The sequence below is a fragment of the Fistularia commersonii genome, chromosome 29, assembly GCF_037954325.1.
Source record: "Fistularia commersonii isolate RoL2024-O1a breed Wild chromosome 29, RoL_Fcom_v1.0, whole genome shotgun sequence".
NCBI classification, from domain to species: Eukaryota; Metazoa; Chordata; class Actinopteri; order Syngnathiformes; family Fistulariidae; genus Fistularia; species Fistularia commersonii.
Genome location: NC_141312.1, coordinates 5,482,720 through 5,504,122, shown reverse-complemented (window position 1 = coordinate 5,504,122; position 21,403 = coordinate 5,482,720). Strand labels below are relative to the sequence as shown.

At 39.3% G+C, this 21,403-nt stretch overlaps 1 protein-coding gene across 1 annotated transcript in view; it reads right to left on the bottom strand.

Annotated features, from left to right (window-relative positions):
• ubl3a (ubiquitin-like 3a) overlaps positions 1-21,403 on the bottom strand; it is a 36,913-nt gene that overhangs the window by 8,195 nt on the left and 7,315 nt on the right. The window contains exon 2 of the mRNA XM_086176854.1: positions 1,272-1,380. Coding sequence (XP_086032980.1) covers positions 1,272-1,380 — 109 coding nt within the window. The remainder of the gene's footprint in view (positions 1-1,271; positions 1,381-21,403) is intronic.

Sequence of the window (21,403 nt, the reverse complement as noted above, 5' to 3'; positions counted from 1 at the left end):
ATCTCAGTATAATTTTTTTAATGTACACATGAATAAAATATCACCTTCACTTAGAATGTGTAGTCTTCAGCGATACATTCTAAAATCTAATTGTGTTTTTCCGTATCAAATATTTATAAATTCTTCAGTTTCCTAACTGAAGTAAATGATGAAGACTTTCATGGTAATCTTTTAATGATAATTCTTTGGAATGATTAGTAAATGATATTCAGTGATCAAGTAACACAAAGTGGATTAGATCTTCATTTCATTGCTACAGGGCAGTACAACCGCAAATATTACAAGAACAAAATTTATCCATGCAAGTTGTGTATGTGGATCGTGTCATTAAGGAATTTTGGATGTTCAAGTCTAATTACGACAATGAGAAAATTGCATGACTGTAAAGGAACAGTGAACTCGCTCTTTATCGTTACTAACTTTTGTAATTCTTCCGCTGACCGTTCTGATAACTCTGACCTACAACCTGCTGACTTTTTAGCTGTTACAGTCATGCAGAATGAATATTTTTCAGAAACCGTGCCCCAAAAAAACACATAGTACGGGTCTGCAAAACACGTTTGAGCCCTGTAGGGCTGCAGAGTTGAGTATATTTCTGTTGCTGCATCACTGCAAGGCAACCATGGATGTATAATAGAATCTGGATATAACCTCAGAGGAGCCTTCATTCATTTCTATGAAAAAGCTGCTCAGTCGTATATGAAGCAAAAAATAATCATTAGACTTTCAGATACAATCTTCTGTGCTGTGAGGCCGAAAGAGCAAGCACATTAAAAACCTTCACAACTCATATCTGGTTTATCCCTTGGCTACATGAATAGAGAGAGAATTATTTAATCTCTGCAGCGCTTCTAGACTTTGAAACTTTATCACACAAACTGAATGATATTACTAGAGTAAAGTGGTGATTTCAGAAGTGCTGTAGCCACCATTTTACAGCAGATTCATTCATTCTCACTGTAAAGTCAGATGGCGAACGTCGTTTTGAGCTGTGAAGGAAACTACTGTTGAGATTCTACCATTTGGGCACAATAAAGCTGACTGCTCTTCCTGTATCTAGGTACTTAGCACATCCAATATGGCGTCACATTTCACGGTTTCATCACAATGAAGATAAAGTATATAAAGATGATTAACAGCTGAGGTCTTTTAAGGGTTTGTTAAATTAACAACGGCCTGTCCGAAAGGAAGAACATTTGTGCAGGTTCATCTGATAAAGCAAAGAAGATACTTCAAGGCCAGTAACAGTCAATGTGGTATCCGATACTCACCCATGGGCCAGTTGTCATAGACGTGTTTGGCGATATCTGCCGCCGAATCGTTGGGAGAAAAGAAGAACTCTTTCGTCTTCCCGCTCACCAAAATAAGCCTCAAGTTTATCTGCAACGAGACAAAAACAACCCATTAGTGCTATATGTGACAACCAGGAATGCATGCATCTGGCATGAATCACTGTTACAACGAGTCCAGGAATCGGCAAGCACACGGGCTCAAGGTCAATAATTCCGTAAATGAATAGAACAGGAGAAATCTCAGGGGTGTCCCTGTCACCCCCTCCTCCACTACCCCACCTCCTGCTTCCTCCTCACATTTGTCTCTTCATCCACTCTCTGTCTTTAGTTTCCAATGTTGTCACTTCCTGACATTCTGTCAGGTTGTCACCCCAACGATTCAAATTGTTTTCTTTCCTTTGCATCCTTCTTTTGTCTGGAGAAGAATTCATTACATTACATTACAGTCATTTAGCAGACGCATTTAGCAAACCCCTCTTTATTACACTGATCTAACATTTAGCCAAAAATTAGAGACACTACATATTCTCTGTTTATGCTTGGCAGCATAAACACTGCAATTTCTGCATTTTCATGGGAGAATCTAGACGTTTTATATTCAGCTCTCATTAAGGAAAAACTGTCAACAAAACATGAACAATATGTTGGTTTTGGACATCAAATGCTGCTAAAACCTTCTAGTTTTGCCAAATAATTCAATCAGTCTGGATGTAGCCACTGGAGTTTTCCTGAGTTATTATGTTCTTACAGTGCTGTACAATGCCACAATATTTAACGTGGGATTCTAATTGAAAAAAAAAAATCCTTACTGCTTTAGAGGGTTTTATAGCTGTCATTGCAAAAAAGGATGAAAGAGACTTTTCATTCTTGCTTGTTCATAGGATTAAATACAGACACCATGAGGTGTAATGCCAAAATAATTTTCCCTCCATATTACAGAAATTTTGATGGCATGTATCATTTGATATGAGAAAAGACTACCTATATCTTGATACAACATGCCAATCTGGAGTGAGTTTTAGAACATTGGTCATGCATTTAATGATAAGTATTATATGATGACATCATAGCACAAAATAGTGGAGAAATTGATAAAAATTGAAACCACATAAGTCATCACATTCAACATTAAAAATATATACAAAATATAATTACTTAGGTTCATATTTCATGTGCATTGTCCATTCCTTTGGTTGATCATCATGAAAATTGAAAATGGACATCACTATATTCAATGTGGCTAAATCCGCCTATAACTGGCATGATGTGTCTAATTTAATATTGGTTCAATGTGAACTGAAGTGAACGACTAATGTGTGTGTTTTACTATGTCTGCGTCTGGATTGCAGTACCTGGATTGCGCACGGTAAGAACACCTGATTGTCATTGTTCTAAGTGTGTTCCTATGTGCCCGGCGTGTTAGCCGCACAAAACCCTGCACCAACTGAAGCCAATCAGTTGACTGACACACATTCTCATATACAGAGACCGTCACACTGATGTACCTGAGCTAACGTCGGTGAATTGAAACAGGGACCTGCTAAACGAGTTATCGAATCAGCTACGGTTAAGCATAAAGTAGACAGACTAACATACGCCTGTGAATACACACAGAGCAGACATTAGCATATGACCAATATCACAGGAAATATATTTCACGACCAACAAACCAATGAAACCCACAATTCACAGCTGCTCTTGTCCCTAGAGATGAATTTGTGATTTTGTTTTTTCCAATGTCAAAATCATATACAACCCCCTACAAGAGCGTATGCAAACACACAGCAGCAGCCCCAACAATAAACAGCCGCTTTATAATGACCTGCTTTATAGCAGTATAAATAATTACCACGCTGATTGACAAGAGTAATGAGAACGAGGAAGAAGTCATTTTGCTCCTCGCTGGTTGAGCACCTGGTGGTTACCAAAGAGTTACCATGGAGACAGCCAGATGTTGGTACCCTAACCTCTGAACATTTACGATACGGCATACCCCACCTCCACCTCCTGCCTATGCTGTCTTCCTTTCCTCGCAGCAGCCTCTGCATCCCTCCCTCGTTCGCTCGCTCGCTTCATTTCAGTCTCTCTGCCACTCTGTCAATCCAGTGCTCTGCTTAGTATACAGTGAAGGAATGTACAAGGACAGAATAACAAGAGGCACCGAGCTTGTTTCAATTAAACGAGGCAAATCCAGTCATTCTCCTCTTATCATCGCCCTGCACAACCTTCAATTTCTACATTTGCTCCTCCACCTCTTCCTATCCTCCTTTCCTTTCTCCATCGTTGCAGGTAAAATTCAACTTACTGCATTTTCCTATTAACGTATGACAGATGGTGGATGTTAAAAAAAAGGAGGAAGAAGAAAAAAAAGCCAAGGAGGGAAAGATAACGAATGCTGATGCTTCCATGAAGGGCAAGATGGAGGCAGACTAATTTGATTTGAGCACCTAGTCTGTTCTGGCTCATAGTATAAAATCCTTTTACTGAGGTGTTATACAGAGGGGCTATTTTCTGTTAATTTGCCTGTTTTCCTTCAATTGATTCACATTTTTTATTTGAGCTGAATGACAGAGTTTTCTGTAGTTTTCTTTTTTTGCTATCTCTATCATTCCTCCCTTTCCCCAGTCTTTTGCTGAAGAGCTCACAATGATGTTTCACAGCCAACTCAAGGAAGTGGATTGAATTACAATGCATCCTCTAACGAAAACATCTCCCAGCACAGGAAACCCTTGCTTCATGCAACCATGCATAACCATAAATATACAGTGCATGCGCAGAGGCTTGAGGCAAATGGTACTCATGCATACTAACAGTATATCCAACAACCTACAACCAGTCACATTCTGAGCACATGATGTCAGAAATCACCAGTTCACTGAGCCTCTGGAGCACTGGCAAATGAGGTACACTGAGTATATCGCTGTTTCTGCGTCAGCATACGAAAGTATTAGAAGGCTGGTATAAGGAAAGATGAAATCACCGTGGTGCAGCTATTCTTGGCTATGTTGACAAAATGGCTACTCATACATTAACCTGTGGTGTTAGGACTCCCCACTTGTCAAGTTTCCACTGCAGACCAGACATTCAAACACACTCTCCATGAACAACAATAATGTAACCCAGCTGCCAAGTAGTGCCATGGTGTAAACATGAGAAGACAGCAGACTCCCTCAGCTCAATGCTGTTTGCACATGGCAAAGGGCAAGAAACTCTATGCCATCTGTAATTATCCCTCCCTGAGTACCACTCTCAACTCTTTTTCAAGGCAGCAATGAGGAAATATGTGTTTATGTGTGCTCGTGTTTATAAATGCATTAAAGAGTATAGCCGTGTATCAGACTCTCTTTAGCAGTCAACAAATTACAGAGGCGAAAGCCTTCCAGTGGGAATATATTACAGCAGCTTTATATGTAATCTACACTGTAAGGTTATCCGCTGCTGTCAAGGTGGATTCCTAAATGTAATAATGAATAACGGAGAAGAGATGAGTGATTAGGCTAACTGTGGTCTAGTTACAACAAACAGATCTGCTTTGACATGCAATGTGTTGAAGAACTTGTCTCCAAGCCTTCCTTGAAATCTCCTAAACAACATTATGAGTATACAGATCAATAGCAGATCAAAATATCACTCCCAATAAGACATTTGATATCTGAAGTTGCATATTGTCAGGTATAGGATTTTCAACCAGTGTGATATGAAAAGAGGTGAAGTGCAATATTTGAAGTAGACAATCTGTTTTAAGACGGAATTTTTTTGAACATCCCAGGGAATGCCATGCCTGCTTGGGAAGGTAAGGGAAGGGAATCTGCAACAGATTAAGATAAGGAGCTATACATATTGGTACAATGCCACCTCACAGTGAGATGATAGAATTATCCATGTGAAAAACACCCGGATGTAATTTTGAGCAGTTAGCTGTTAATCAAATGAAATTATGACAGTCGTAAACTTCAACTAATGTCAAAGGCCTATAAAAACAACATTTACAGTATGTCAATCCAAATAAACCAAGGTACAATTGCCTCTCTGTAGGTCTCTGATAGGTTGGAATCTTTAGTGCAGCAGCTATTGGTTAAAAATATATATTTATCATTTTAAGGTCTTGTGCCAGTTCTCACATCAATGTTGGCCCAACATTGAAGTGAGAGGAGGATCTTAGCAATGTTGTTGCATCACTGTTGTCTGGCTGAGGTTGAACCCTTTGAAAACATGACAAAATACACAGCAAACTGAATTGGCTTCTTTGACAGTCTGTCAAACTGAAAGATAACATGTACAGTAGAGCTTCTCCTAAAAAATACTGTCATACATACTCTTAGAAAGCTGGAATATTCCATTGATCCCACATTGCATTGTGTTTTGAAACACTTCCGAACAGTAAAGTGAAGTCAAACTTCCTTTGGAGGCCTTAAAATTAGCCTCCAATCAACCAAGAACAAGAGATTTCCTGCATGTTTGCTTGTTTTTTTTTAGTCTGAGACAATGAACCAGCAGAGCCATGGTATAAGACTGGTGCATATAAACAGCATTCTCTCACTGACCTGACCTCTAAACAATTATTGCAGGTATTTCCTATATAGGTGCTAGAACCTGCACAAATCTACATGGCGATTTTTGGAACGTGGTGTTAAGAATTCTCTCATGCTGCTTGTGCCACCGGGTCAAACAGATAATTAGTTGAATAAACTAATCACCTTGTCAATTCCCAAACAACCTGCAGCCTGAAAAAACCATGGCAGACAAAAACACTTTTTCTAAATAGATAAAGAAAGCTTTTTTGTGTTATTTTACAAAATGAAGAATTGCTGCAATAATAAGATCCACATCGCCATACAAAACCTACCAAGCAGCGATTGTATTTTCAGATTAAAAACAGGGTACTTTAAAAATAAACTTCATTGGTTGCAGGCTTAAGGCATTACCAGCAAGCTCACTTCCTGAGATGTTACAGGAAAGCTCAAAAGAAACCGACCAGTCTGTTGATGTCCTCAGTGCTGCCTCATTTCAACTTTGTCATATTGAATATATTATAAATACTGTCTTTGTCTGAGTGCCCTTTGTGTGTACACATATGCATGGACCAATTGGTTACATAACAGCTGCTGACTGTGATAGGAAAAACAAAGCCAAAGGCAAGGATTTGCAATACACAGTCTCTTTGCAGTTGTGTCTCAAATGTTGGGTTTTCAGTGCTTTGCTTCTGTGTTCTTAATGATGATAAGGTTTCTTTGGCTCATACCTGGTATTTTTTTATAAACTTCGATTACAATGGTCTTTTCCCCATTTTGTCCACCATTTTGTTTAATATTCTTCTTAGAGTCTCACATAACTCATAATATTGTTTTTTATTGTCTGACTCTAAAATGTGTTTTAACATTGGTTTCTTTTTTAGTTTCCCCTGCTTTAAAAAAAGAGACTTACGAATGATGTGAATTTGCAGCTAACATTTTAGGTGCAAAATACCAAAAATGATGATTTGTCTTTGGACAGTAAATTTTTAGGAAATTCATACACTGTTTATTTGCAAATTTTCCTCTATCACATAATGTCAACAGTGATTTGAACATTTTTTAATATATCAGCTGATCGTAGTAAAAATTGAGTCTTGAACTATGTGATTGTTGAGGTTGAAAAGGAAACACTGAGCACACGTTTAACCATTAGGGTTCGATTTGAACAATCCAACATTGCAACTATTAGTAGAGGCAAATTAAAGCAACACAACATGGCTGAAAGAGCCAATGGCTTTACCACCTCCTGCTACGTAATATAACACACCTCTGCTCCAAAGACCAGCAAATAAACAGTGCAACCTTGACCCAGCTGCATTTGTTTTTTTATGTCATTGTTTGTTTTTGACCTACTTTACCTACAGCTTGCGATACACAACACTGGGCACATGAAAAACTTTATAACTTGTATTGGTCCTATGACACAGAGAGGGTGATATTCACGGTCATAATGACAAAGGTTAAAAAATAGGGGTTGAAGAAGTGACTACCAAAGATCTGGAAAGCCTCAAGACTGCATTAATTTAAAATATCACATTATAATTGTTGATTGGTTGTGAGAAGAAATTAAGAGAGTACCCAACAACAAGTCTACATCACTTAAGTTGCATGCTAATATGCAAGGAAACTATCCCTTCATATGATTTTCCATGAAAGCAACTCATACGCCTGGCATTATAGTTTAATACGTTTTAGTAATTGGTCAATTCCGTACTCGCCGTTCACATTATTAATAGAAACTCTTGCAAAACCTTAATAATCAACTTTGAGTAAAGTGACATTGGCTCCTAAAGCTGATGTTCTCATTCCAGGAATGAACATTATAACACAAATGCTGGAATGTGACATTAAAATAGTAAAACAGAATAATAATTTAATGATTAATTTTCCACCTCTTATCTATCAAGGAGTTTAGTGTTGACGTGAAATAATAAATTAAAGCAGGTTCGACGTGTCCTCAATGTTACCTGTAAGCACTGCTATAAAACCATCTTCTCTGCAGATTGCCTATAACGTGTAGTGTAAAGTAATATGCCAAATAATTTGAGATTATAAGAAAGGACCAAGAGAGAACAGGAACATGGTGCTTCTTGTGCTGTTACACAAGCAAAGAAATGCGCCAGCCAAGTAATCACACCGGTCAACAACATCACTGATACAGTCATGCTCTGCTGGTTGCCATGCCAACATGTACAGTAACCAGGGAGCTAGACAGTAATCTGTTCTGTTCTTTTTCTTTCTATACCGAGGTACACACAGCATGGGTAAGATCTGTAGATAACAATGACTCATCCACATACTATAACAACACGGGCTGGTCATTAGTCTGATTGCCGATGGTTTGACAAAGTGGTCTTATCTATGTTAAGTGACCTTTTCACTGTAAATCCAATCAGCTACAGTAATTAAGGCCTGCAGAAAAGGCATACGCAGAAAAGGGAATAGTTAATTGTGTCAGAATGAAATATTTATTTTCTTATGATGTTAATGAAATGTAAAAACTGGCGGGTCATAGGATTTCGTGCACGAATTTTGGAATGTTTTACCTCCAATTCTCAGAGCACTGGTCTTCATCTGGGGCTGACAGACAATCAGTCCAGACTGAGTAAATGTTGTGAGTGACATTCCAATTATCACTGAAGGCTATGGTACACTGCCAAAAAGGGAATTTAAATACATTCTGAAGGGTAAAAAAGAAAAAACATATCCAACCGGCTGTTGTTGAGTTATATTCACAGCACCGTTTTTATTAGAGCATGGTGAGGAACGCTTAAACATGTCCAAGCATCAAGCATACTCAAGGAAGTAACAAGATATGAAAAGACCATGAAATACTGATTTTAATATTCTTGACCAATGAAGATGTATACATAATATTGTAGATTGTTCGCTGTTCTATGAAAAACCTCTAACATAAAGTACCCATTGAAAATACCACTGTTTTTATGAAAAACTGAAATTATTTTACTCTAAACTTGCCATTCCTTTTCAAATATTGGATAAATATGCCTTTGTCTCTTGTCTCTTGACACAATTCAACAAGCCATCTTTGAGTGTGTCACTAACATCACATGACTACAGCTGGTCTGGGCATCAATTGGTGCGATTCACGGCAGTATTGAAGAATGGGACATAATCCTCACTAGTTTTAATGCAATTATTCGGTAGTGGAATGCAAGCTAATTTTCACAATCACTGTGGGACGAATAAAGGCACATTCTATTCTATTCTAAGACTTATTCTTATGAAGCTTCACTCAACTCTATAGCATGGTTGTTTGGCGTAGGCCTAAAATGAACGCTCTTGAGATGTTCTGTAATCTCTTGCATGTCCGTGTTTATCAGTAAAGTAGCCAGACAGTTCAGTGGACATAAAGCATTCTTACTGTTGGACTCCATAAATCATTGATCACAGGATCCACTGTGTGTCAGCCTGTAAGAGCCAACACCACAGAGCGATATCTGATTCACTTCCACAGCCATCACGGTAACTTCCTGTGGCGAAGGCAGCTAATGGCTACTTAACTTTGTATTGTTAAGATGGAGCTTCTGTCCTCCACAAAAGCATATTGTGGCAGTTAAACAGCATAAAAGTTAGGCCATCCATTCACAGCGAAGATTAGAAAAATAAAAATCTTCATCGGAAGCCTCACTCACTGTGGCTTCACTCGAACGTCAAAACCTATTCAAATACTTTAATATGGACACATGTCATATAAGCCCTGAGTACTGCTACAATGATACATTAGCACTACTGAGTGCGTCTAGTCACTAGTACTGGGAACATACTGCATGTCCATGTAGTAAATTCCAGCTAAAAATTGTATGTGTGTATAGGCGATGACTGTATTTTGAACTGAAAGCTTTTTAAGATTTTTATGTTAATTAAATACTTGACCGCTATTTTATTTCCTTCATAACTCTGGATTTGAATTTATGAGAGAATTAATGACAAAATCCCACTTCTTTATGCTAATCTTTATGCTGCCACTCATATTTCATTACTAAATTGCTTCAACAAACCTCATATCTCTCTAGTGGCAATTCGCCTTCTTGTTCTGTCACTCAAAAAAAGGCCAATCCTTCGATATGCTTTGCACCGCATCCACAATGCTCTGCTGAATCCTTCTCCATCCTGTCAGGATGATCAGCTCTTCACCCTACCTGACAGTTGCCTGCTCTCTGCCCTCTCTCCTCATTACTCCCGTCTCCACGTTTACATAAAGATAACCCTTTAATCCATCGGCTGCTTGTCCTCTCTCCAGAAACAGATAGAACTCCCTCCCATGCTGCCATCCTTTTGCATAAAAACCTGCCTCACTTAACTCACAAACACACCCGGGGGCTGCTATCCTCTCGTGACAGATGCCAGGTGGATGCCTTTGATCGGGTGCTCGTCCTATCCTCTCTCTCTTGTGTGATCAGAGCTGTCACAAGGAGTTGACACAGGTATACTACACATCCCTGCCCACTGCCTCTACCAGACTCTCTGTCTTTCCTCTCCATGCTTCAAAATGACTGTTGAAAACCCCGGGGCGAAATGCATTAACATGGCAAACGTGAGCAAGGCCAAAACCGAAGTAAACTGATGTGTATTGGCCACTGGCACACTACACATGGATGGGGCGCAGGGGCTGGAAGCGGAAGGATCAAAGGTGCCTTCATCCAACACGACTGTGTGAATGCTGTGTTGGGTGATGATAGATCCCGTGAGGCTGTCCTTTCGGCTGGCTCTGGCTGCCCTCACACGGCTCTATGGCCAGATATGCAAACCATGCAGAAACACATCTAACTCTTAGGCACTCAGATTAATGCTCTGGTTATTTTCAAATGTGAACATTGACTTGAGTTTAATGAAAAAAAAATCTTGCTAGAGACAAGAGTTTGCCCAGGCCAAGTACTTTACCAGCATCGAAAGGTACCTAAAATAGTTTCAGAGCCTTGATCATTTCTATCATTTCTATAAATGCAGTCTGAGGCAATACTGAAGTTGTTTTTGGGACACCTATAATTGGGTTTTATTTCAAATCGTTTTCAAAAAGAAAACAAGTTTGTGCTGCATTCACACCGAGAATATTAAACAATAGTTTGCAAAAATATTTCATGGTGTGATTCTTGAAAGTATTAAAATGTACAACATTAAAATGAAAAATAGCAAGGTGGGATTTTTTTCATTTCAGACACTCAAAGATTTGGCTTTCCATGATGGATCGTAAAGATAATATATATTTGCAATTAGGTTCACATTTAGTAGAATCTTATCCCTTGGAAATTATGCACAGTATTATTTGTAAGTACTGGTACTAGCTATCTTGCCAAGGGTAAATCAAAATATTAGCTGAGCAAAATTGATTAAAGTTTACAGATTATGCATTATTTAAGTTTCAATGCATTAGTAGGTGCTAATGCACTAGACAGTGAAATCAGTTTTCTCATAGTAGTCTAAATTTGAGAGCCAATCATCTTTCCAAACCATGCATCTTCATTGTGAAATGTGCTCCTATTTACTCAGTTGCTAAACTAAACTACTAAATATTGGGGAAGACAGAACTGCTTTCTCTACATAGGGAGGGAATTAATGTAACCCTATTATGGGGTTTAAATATGGATTCAGTGGTGGATGAATAATAGTGCCAGTAGATAATGGGGATGAGTTGGATAGATTAAGGCATCATCTTTTTCTTCCCATGTCAGGTCAAGGCATTCATTTGTATATATTTGCAGCAACCTTAACCATTCATTACAGAAATTCTGAAGTCTCTCTTTTTGCCTAGAATCACAGCAATGGTTTGCCAGATAATGTTAGTAAAACCGTCACACTTTAAGTTTAGTACTCCACTAAATAGAAGTTCCTTTGATAAAATTGAAGACACATTGAGACAAGTGTCTCTTAGCGCCCTGACTCAGATATTATCTGATAAATTGTCTGGACAGAGTCACTCCCACATCATTTTTTTCTGAAATCCCCCTATCTCTTTAAATCCACATTACAGCATCTTCCAAGGAAGCCTTTTTTTCCAGTTAGCAGCTTATTAGCATGTAGCATTACCATATTCATGCTGTGCTATAGCTTGTAAAATAAGGTTTACCCATTACATTTTTTGGTTCAGAAACACTGCCTGGAAAAGCACACTTATGATGTTCCATGTTTGTGGGCAGACATCAATGGGGCAATGACAAGTTCTACCCACTCGGGCATTATTAATGTCTACAGTACTGCCCATCAGAGATGAATCTGAGAATGCATATGTCCAATGGAAAGCAAATGCTGATAGTATCATTTTCTGGTGCAAATAACAGCCAGATGCAGATGTTTTTTACCATGTGTAAAATTCAGTACTGTTTTTTTTTAAGGCTTTGAAGCATCTGTAAAAGATTAGGGCTGAGGACAGCTCCATCTCCTCCTCATATACCTCAGCTGGGCGAGGCTCCCCTCTCGTCATTTCAGAGGGGAGTAGAAGACGCCAGCGGATGTTACAGAGAATGTGAAGTAGACCTTATTGAGACAGAAGTGAGGTGCACCAACTGAAAATGAAACTCAATGATTAAATGCTTGGAAGAGATTTTTAGAATCCAGAACACATAACGCATCAATGCGCTGATACTATATGGACCATGATGAAGACAGCAGCATGCATGTCAATACAGGGCAAGAAATACCCAAGCGTTTCTTCAAACAAGCACAGCACATCCGAGGAGGATATGAGAAAGTGTGTGAGGAAACACAAAGAGGATGGGGTCGCATAGGAAATCCACACTGCTTTATGCCGTCCATATACTTGGGGTTGAATCATCGATTACACACACTCTGAAGCGTACAAACGCACACAAACATTTGCGCATAGCCTGTATTTGAAGCTGTGGCCAGGATGTGAAATTGCTGTTGTATGCTTCAATTGATTTTACCCTTGTTGCTCAGTCAGCGTCTGGAATGTGTGTCATTTTCTTCCAGTGAAACACAAGGCTAGAGAAGAGAGTTGAAAATGTCTTCTGCGTTTTAAAAAATAACAATTAGGCAAAAATAAACAACGTCACACATGAAATCAAAAAATCCTTGTATTGGTTCTCCTTGACAGAAGGTTGACTTCAATTGCTGGTCTTACACATCATTTCTAAACTCACAGACGAACCAAGGGAGAGGAATATTATGTCAACATAAGTATAGAATGTAACATTCAAAGGCATCACCTCAGATTACTTCTTCACATTTACATTCATTCCCACTATGGTGTAGACTGGCACCACGCAGTGCACAGCAGCAGGACTTCTAATTAAGCATTGCCTCTTGCACCCGTCATTTCTGCGCATGGAGCAATGTCACACGGATAATTTACCGCTTCAGAGTAACATTTAGTGCTCATATTACCTGCACAAGCCTGTTGTCAATAAATTTGCTAGAAAAAGGGTTAGTGGGGGGCTGAAGATTTCAATGTGTTGCATGGAGCTTTACAACAAAAAAAGACTGTGGCTGTTTAAGTAGCATGAAAAGCAATATATGGTGGTCAGTGTTGCTATTATGCTCTGTTCCCTTAACATTTTATTGCCCACCCTGTTGATATTATACAACACAGCAGGAAGAATTAATGAATTGGCTCAACAGTGGCCATTGTACTGTTCTGTCTACCTGCCACGACATTGTTGTGCTAGAAATATTACACTGCGATTACTCCTTGCCCTCTGCATAAAAGTTCTGGGATGCCGGAAGAGGAGAAAGTCATGGCGCCACATCAACATCAGCGTCAAAGGGACCAACAGAACAACGGAGCAGCTAATTCAAAAGATCGACACTTGAGTTTAAAGGGACCATTATGTTGTTTTGTGCAAACAAACAATGGCTCACAACAGCAGGGACATTTTTACGCCGCTCTGGCAGAATTTCCATGTAAAAGAGAGTTGAGAAAAAAGGATGAAAAAAGAATGTCAGACACAAAAAAGGAGGGATTGGCAACACATATGGATAAATGATTTTACCCAGAAATGAACATTGCTCCGTCATTTTAGCCACATTTTTGAGATTATCATAAGCTATGGAAGAAGTAGGACTGATATTGATATATTACATATATCATATATATATATATATATATATATATATATATATATATATATATATATTGTATGATTTATATCCCTAGTTGGAAGAATTCCAACAAGTAGGTGACATAGCGGTGATATAGGTCACTGTAGGTGAATGAAGATATTAAAATATTCTTCTACATCATTATTATTATTATTATTATTATTATTATTATTATTGTTATTAGTCTCTATAGAAGAGACTAAACTTTTGCATGTATTCATGTATTTTTTTTATTACAGCTCAACATTTCTGACATTTTCTTATCCATAAAATCCCAAAGTGTCTATCATATGTTTTGTCTTTCCAAGAGTCACTGTCATTTAACTTTTGTTGAACTCTGTCTTGGTTTGTCAGTCAGGTTGTTTGTTTGTCCACCTATCCAACCAACTGTCTGCAATTTAGGGGGTGGGAGTGTTGAGTAAGGTGGTGAGTTTGTGGGTGAGAAGGCTTTATGGGGGCGTGAAAGAGGGAAGAGGGCAATTTAACTGTCAACACTTCACTAATACTTCTCTTTGCTGGATTACCAGCCAGTTTTAACTCATAATTAAACAAATTTTCTTTAAATGAATTTTCAGTCATCATTAGAAGTAACTATTTGTACCTTGTTTTGTATTTAGTATTACAGGTCATTATACGTTTGTTTAAAGTTAAATGCAAACAAAAATAACAATATCTGTGCTTTCTAAGATGAGCATTTTCAGGTCCTTTAGTCCAGTTTGCTGCACAGTCCTTGCTGAAGTATCATGACGTGAAAGATTTAAATGGTTAATTAACATGACAACGTGAATTAAACTCATTAACTTACACAGATGAAAATGACAAATTTCCATTAATGTTAGTTTGACTTCTGGATATATGTCTAAGTAAATGGATATCACTCTTCAATTTGGGCTTCATTATACACATTCCATCACTTGAGTTGCTGTGGAAACAAGCAACCACCATCCAAATGGCTGACGTGTGAGCAGAAAAGCGGGTGTGAGGGAACACACAGAGGGCTGATGACCCCGGTGATGAGATGACCTCATGTTCTTCTCCTCTGTCCTTCAATTTGCACTGTTCACTCACCCCTCTCACTCTCTGCCTCACTTCCATCAAAGGGTGTGTAACCCATGTGACTTCCTCCCCTGTGTTTTCCTAAGCCTACTATGTGACACAACTGCAGTCAAGCGAAGTACCTCCATGTTGCCACTCCCTTCTTTCCCAAGACAGCAATATACTTTGCCATCGCCTCTACCTTTCGTCGTGTCCTCGTCTGCCCCTGCCTGCAGACATCATCTTTTTGCAGCAGTGTGTCCCTGAGATGATGACCTTAGTTTGCCAGTTTTTCAAACTGCAGCATCCATGAATAACCTATTTTATCTTCTGCGTGTGAGCACACCTCTCAAGTAGAATGTTCGATAAAGTAGATAAGCAGAATTCCATTTCAGACTAATAAAAGCTGATGAAACCTGCGACACATGGCACGAAACAAGATATTTTAATGTCAATCAACCGGAATACCCTGAATTTCAGCACAAAACTTAAAATCAGTTCATTGTTGCTGAATTCATTGATAAGATCTCAAGTGTGTGCCAGGTTGAAATTTTTAAAATGAGAATCCGTCGGGTTTCACATTTTGACTAGGATTACGATATGGTATTTTAACATATCAATTCTAGCTTATGAGCTTGTTAGCCTGTATTTGCATGTATTCATATGACAGTATTTTTCTGAGGACAGATAAAATGTCAGACCTCCTTCATTAAGCCAGTTTTGCTTGAACACAATTCATCAAACAATGCCAATGTAACACCGCCACAGTATGTGCTTTTTGAATAGCTTGCTGCTATCATAGGCATGACAAGCCACACAAGACAGCTTAATGCCAAGCCCTGCTTACAATCATGATCCCTTTCCTGAGGCACAACAAAGATTTAGAGGAAATTTAATGGGGAAACTAATGTGACACGTGAGGGAGGAGGACTTAACATCAGTAGAGAGGAGGGAGAGCTGCAAGACAAGTAACATCCACAGCAATGCATTTTTTCTCCTTCAGAAAAGAGTAGTGCCCTACAGTCACAACTCACGTGATGCCATGTGTGCATAGAGGACAAAATGCGTGTGCGTGCATGTTTGCCTCTGTGAATATGCATGGTCGTGCCTCCATAAAAGTGTGTGCGTATGTGTGTGTGGAAGAAAGGCAAAAAGAAAATGCTGGCAAGCTAAAATGCCCTCTGTGCTGGAATTTACCAGATGGCACTGGACAGAAACAACTAGGGGTATAACATACACATACCTCCCCACACATATACACACACAAGCATGTGCACAGAGATACATGCGTGCACACACTCATACACACGCGTCTATTCTTGTCAGTGAAATAAGGCAATCCCTTGCCCTATGACCTGGCTTAAAGTCCAGAACTTAGTCTAACGCATGTCCCAACCCAACACTGAGCTTTTCGTCATAACACACTATATGTTATGTGTCTTGGTTTAGCTTGGGTATTTGGGGGGGGGGGGGGGACCTTTAGGCTGGATTTTTTTTGTGAAAATTTCATTAACAACTGGAAATTACTCAATCCAATAAGAAGGGCAACAAATCTTCCACAAATAATGAACTGAAGCGATGTCAGGAAGAGGAGCTCTGAGGTGAAAATGGTTGGTGTATGTAAATGGAATGACTATTATTTTGTACAAAATTAAAGGAGCTAGAGTCAGTAATAACTATTGACTCCACCATCTATTATTTTTGTGGAAAGCTCACATAATGTGCATCACAAGATTGACTTTGTGTCACTATTTTTCACCCACTCAACTTTATTTGTCTTGCCTCTGCAACAGTCAATTTTCATGATGGATTTGCTGGTAATGAGAATTTTTGTCAGGTTATTTAATTTTTGTGTCACTCTTTTATATGCCCTACACTTTACAGTACCGTAATCCATGGCAACAGTGAGCAAAGCCTTAATAGTCAACAAGTCTGATTCTGTGGAGACTCTACATTGGAGCACCAAGGGTACTGAAAGCACTGCTTTTAGATATACGATAACGTTTAAAATCATATCACCAGCACACTATCAGAATACAATGATTGAATTTTCATAACAGTACACAGCTGTCAGCATCTGCTGACCTACGCTGAATGTTTTTTCACTGCTGTCTGGTTGGAGGTCTGGGCCAGTCCATCCATTTGTGACACAAACAAGCAACAAAGGCAGCTTCAGTGAAGAGACAGTGGGAGCAACTGGTTCGCATAAGCGTCTGCAGGAAGGAACATGGCAGAGAGGGGGGAGTGAGGGGCGTCGGTGGCTGGGGACCCAATCAAGAGCTTTCACAAACATTGTTCCAAGCCAAAGCGGAAAAAGTTTGGAAACAAATGGATATATCAGCCGTGGGGTACATTTAGTGGATGGTGTTTCCTGTGTGATCGTAATTAGGATGATAGCATGATTAAAGCACCAGGGTAAAAAACTATTTGTGTCTGACATTTCCAACTGAGCTCCAAGTTTACGAAAAGGTGAACTTAGAGGGGCTCAAAGGTTATAACAGTTTTGAGAATGCACTGATACCTTGTTCAACACAGTACCATGTAATAAAAATTTATCGGGAAAACTGCTGCCAAGTCTTACCTTAATGGTTGCTATTAAACCAAAGTCTGCTATGATCTGTAACCACAGATCAGCTGAGTGAGGTGTTCTATTAAGAGATAAGTCGACATCGGCTGAAGTTGACATGCCAGCCAGCTCACCCACAAACATCTATGTTTCAAAACCAATGGTCTTGTTCCTGCTTCCCCAAAGATAAACAAATGCTTCCTCAAACCTTATAACAAGCAATTGAGAAAAAAAAACAAGAGGAGATGAAAAGCCCTTGATTACTATAGTTCAAGGTCCAGGGTTTAATTTCTGCTGGTCCATTCAGATAAGCATTTGCAGATAAAAACATACACGCAGTCATGCAATGCGCACACACACACACACACACACACACACACACACACACACACACACACACACACACGTATACACACACGTATACACACACACACACACACACACACACACACACACACACAAACACACACAGCCCCTACTGGGATCATACCAGATATTCAGTGTTCCATAGCATCCAACATGCAGTGGCGAAATTGTGCATGAAAGCGTGAGGGCCAAATATACCCTCCCTCCATTGTCCCTCTTTGCTTGACCCACACTCATATATGCACCCAAAGACATACATACACGCCAATCCACCCTCTCATCAGTCTCTGGCTATCTTCTGATTGAGCTCTATGTTAAAACCTCTGTGACCTCAACTACTTTATTCCTAACAAACCTCTTTCTTTCTGTCTCTGTCGCTCTCTTGACTGCCCCCACTGTACATAATACTGTAATAAACTCTTCTCAATTATCCTAAACATACATGTTTGTAGTTTTCAATGCACCATGCAAATGAGGTTTGTTACCGTCTATCCATTACCCGTTTTTCATAAACCTCAAAGACTTTTCAGTTCAGTGATTTCACAGGATGATACACCATAACACACAACAAAACATAATCACCAATCTGACAAAATATCCATTTCTTTCAGCAATCAACAAAAAAAATTACAAACACCAAGCAGAAGCTGTTTTTTGGATTTTCATTCTGGAATATAAAAGTTGGCACTCAAATGCAGCAAAGGCTCTGAATACAATGGGCTACAGACACCATTTAAACCTTATTACACCGTATGCTAGTCAGTGTTTTATATTTAGTTGAGAAACAAACACTGGCCTCAGGGTCTGTTCTGTCTGGGCTGTAGCATTCAGATTTGCTTAGAGATTAACTGTTTTGATCTGTTACTCAAGAAACTCTAACTCAAAATCAAAGTTATGAATATTACTAAACAGCATATTTAATGAATATGACGATTTACTGCCCACTGGCCTCCGTGCTCCTCAAAGCACAAAATACTTGTGTTTTGGATTCAAGCAGTGGTGCAGAATTAGATAATAGAAAGAGGTGGGGCAACACTGCTCATTAGTCCATCATCCTGTCATCAGAATAGAGAGCTGAGTCTTATAATAATTTGCATCTCTATTTCCTATGGTGTTTTTATTTTGTCTTATGCTAAATCTGCCTCTCTGCTTGCATATAGGATGGAATTACCAGCACCACTCTCAAGCAAGAACTTGAATGCTTGAGTGATTCACCCGAAGAGAATTTGGCTCAACCTGTTCTTGTCCCAGATCGTCTGACAGCCATTCTATATCACAGCCCTCTGTGTCTGATACCGAAGGAGTCAGCAATGAGCCGTCAATGATCTCAAACGCAAGGCTATTCATGTCGACATGTGATGCCCAGACGATCCGAAATGCAGAAAAAGTGGAGGTCATAAGGTGGGTTCCGTGAGTTTGTGCGAGCATGTACGTGTGTTTATGTGCCTGATGACTGGAGGCCCTCTGATCCCGTTAAAATATCCGGTCAATGACAAGTGACCTTTGGGTGGCTTTTCTTTGGCTCACGTCTGCCCTTTCCAGGACGCAAAGCATCTCAACAGTAAATTCCTTCATTTCATATCTGTCTGACTGCTCTGGTATGCAGTCTAAAAGATGGTGGCATATTCAAAAGTGTCTCAGTTGAGTTGGTTCTTGCAGGCCCATTGCACCGAAGCACACTAATGTGCTCCCTCTCTAACACACAAACACAGACATGCTGTATATATATATAAATGTCCCTTCAACTGGAAATTGTTTTTGCCGCAACTGAAAAGCTACTTTAACTGAGCAAGTCAAACGGCGTGCCCTCCTTAGAACACAGACAGAAACACACTCCATTTCTTCTGCACACATATAGTCACTCTCTCTCTACTCAACCTCTAAATCTCCGCAGAAGGTGCTGTGTTTCACTCGAGTGCTCTCCTTTTATATATATATTTGAATAATGTCTGACAATTACAGACGTATAGTTTTGCAGGGTGTTTAACACTACATCATTCCAATGGCGATAAACTGAAACCAAGTGAGTGTATCAGGATCTCTGCTTTTGCAAATTCAATGAGCAGCCGGTGTCAGCATGAATTCAGCAAAGTGAGTAAACTACTTGCGGAGAATTACCATGACACACAGGAAAATATACACTTCATCATCCTCTTTACATTAAAGGTTTCACATGATTGAACATTACTGATAGTTTAGTCAGTTATTTGTAGGAGGACAACCTCAGCTAAGCGCAAGCCATCAGCTACAGTGTGCACTACACCTTCTTTTCCTCCATTTAATTCCTCAGAGGAGGAGGTCAACAGTCCTAGATTTACGAATCGACTGTTGTTTTGTCCATTCCATTCCATGGACGTAAGAGAGCACCTATGAGTAATGATGACACAAAGGATATTGTTGAATCACTGATAAGCGATCCACTAACAAGGGCAAAAATGGAGCAGCACGAAGAATAGTGGTGAGGAGAGGGTAGGTGGTTACCAAAAAATATTGAACAAAAACATAAAATCAAAAATATATGATTATAAAACTAACTGAAGCCATATTTTACTTCCTAGGAGGCCTGTGTGTGTGTGTGTGTGTGTGTGTGTGTGCGTGTGTGTGTGTGTGTGTGTGTGTGTGTGTGTGTGTGCGTGTGTCTTTGTCTGGGTTCTCACTTCCCCGAAGGCTGTCTTGGGTTCACGGCTTGTCAATGAAGCACAAGCATAGAGCACAAAAACAAAAAAAGCATTACTTTTCTACATGGCCGGCAGTCAATGGAAACTCAAAGATACAACAAATCCCATCTGTAAGACATTTTAAACCTACGCCCACTTGGGATTCAGCTCTCACAACAATGCATCTTGCCAACAGGCGTGCTGACCTTTGAGACATTAAGATACCGCCTCAGGTCAACAAATGTGATGGATATCAAAAAGATATCCAATAAACGTCAAGCAGCTGCAATTTTTTTTTTTGTTGACAAGCAGTTGGATCTGTAAAGATTATGTGATAGCGTCACCTTTCCAATTACATGTAAGCTAATTTAAATCTGGTGCAAGTCTACAACTCCAAACAAATTTAATGATCTCATTCATATCAGTCAATCATTACGAGTGACGTAATCATGGCCAATACATTTCTGTAAATACTTATTTCAAACACTAGAGAATGGAGCCCACTAACTTCCGACCAAATGCATGTCAACTTGCTGAACTCTCTTTTGATAAGTGGCATGGGAGGAGTAACCAATAATAGTAACCAGCATTTGATGTACAGATTAGCTCTGTACCTTCCCAGCTCTGTACCTTTTTTTTTTTTTTTTTTTACTAAAGATCCCTCCTGTCTTGAGGTAGTGGTGCCACAACACTAAGTAAATAATATCCTTTAGCTGCAGGGGCAGTTTGTGCAGTTTTATACAGCAAATATGAACCACAGTTACTGCACTGGCAAAGCCCAGAGCTAACACGTCACACTTAACAGGAAGAACAGGTTGTGCTCCAGCTCCTTTCTTTATGCAAACGCTTATGTCCATAAACAAGGCCCATAGCAGCTTACAAAAAAGGCTACAG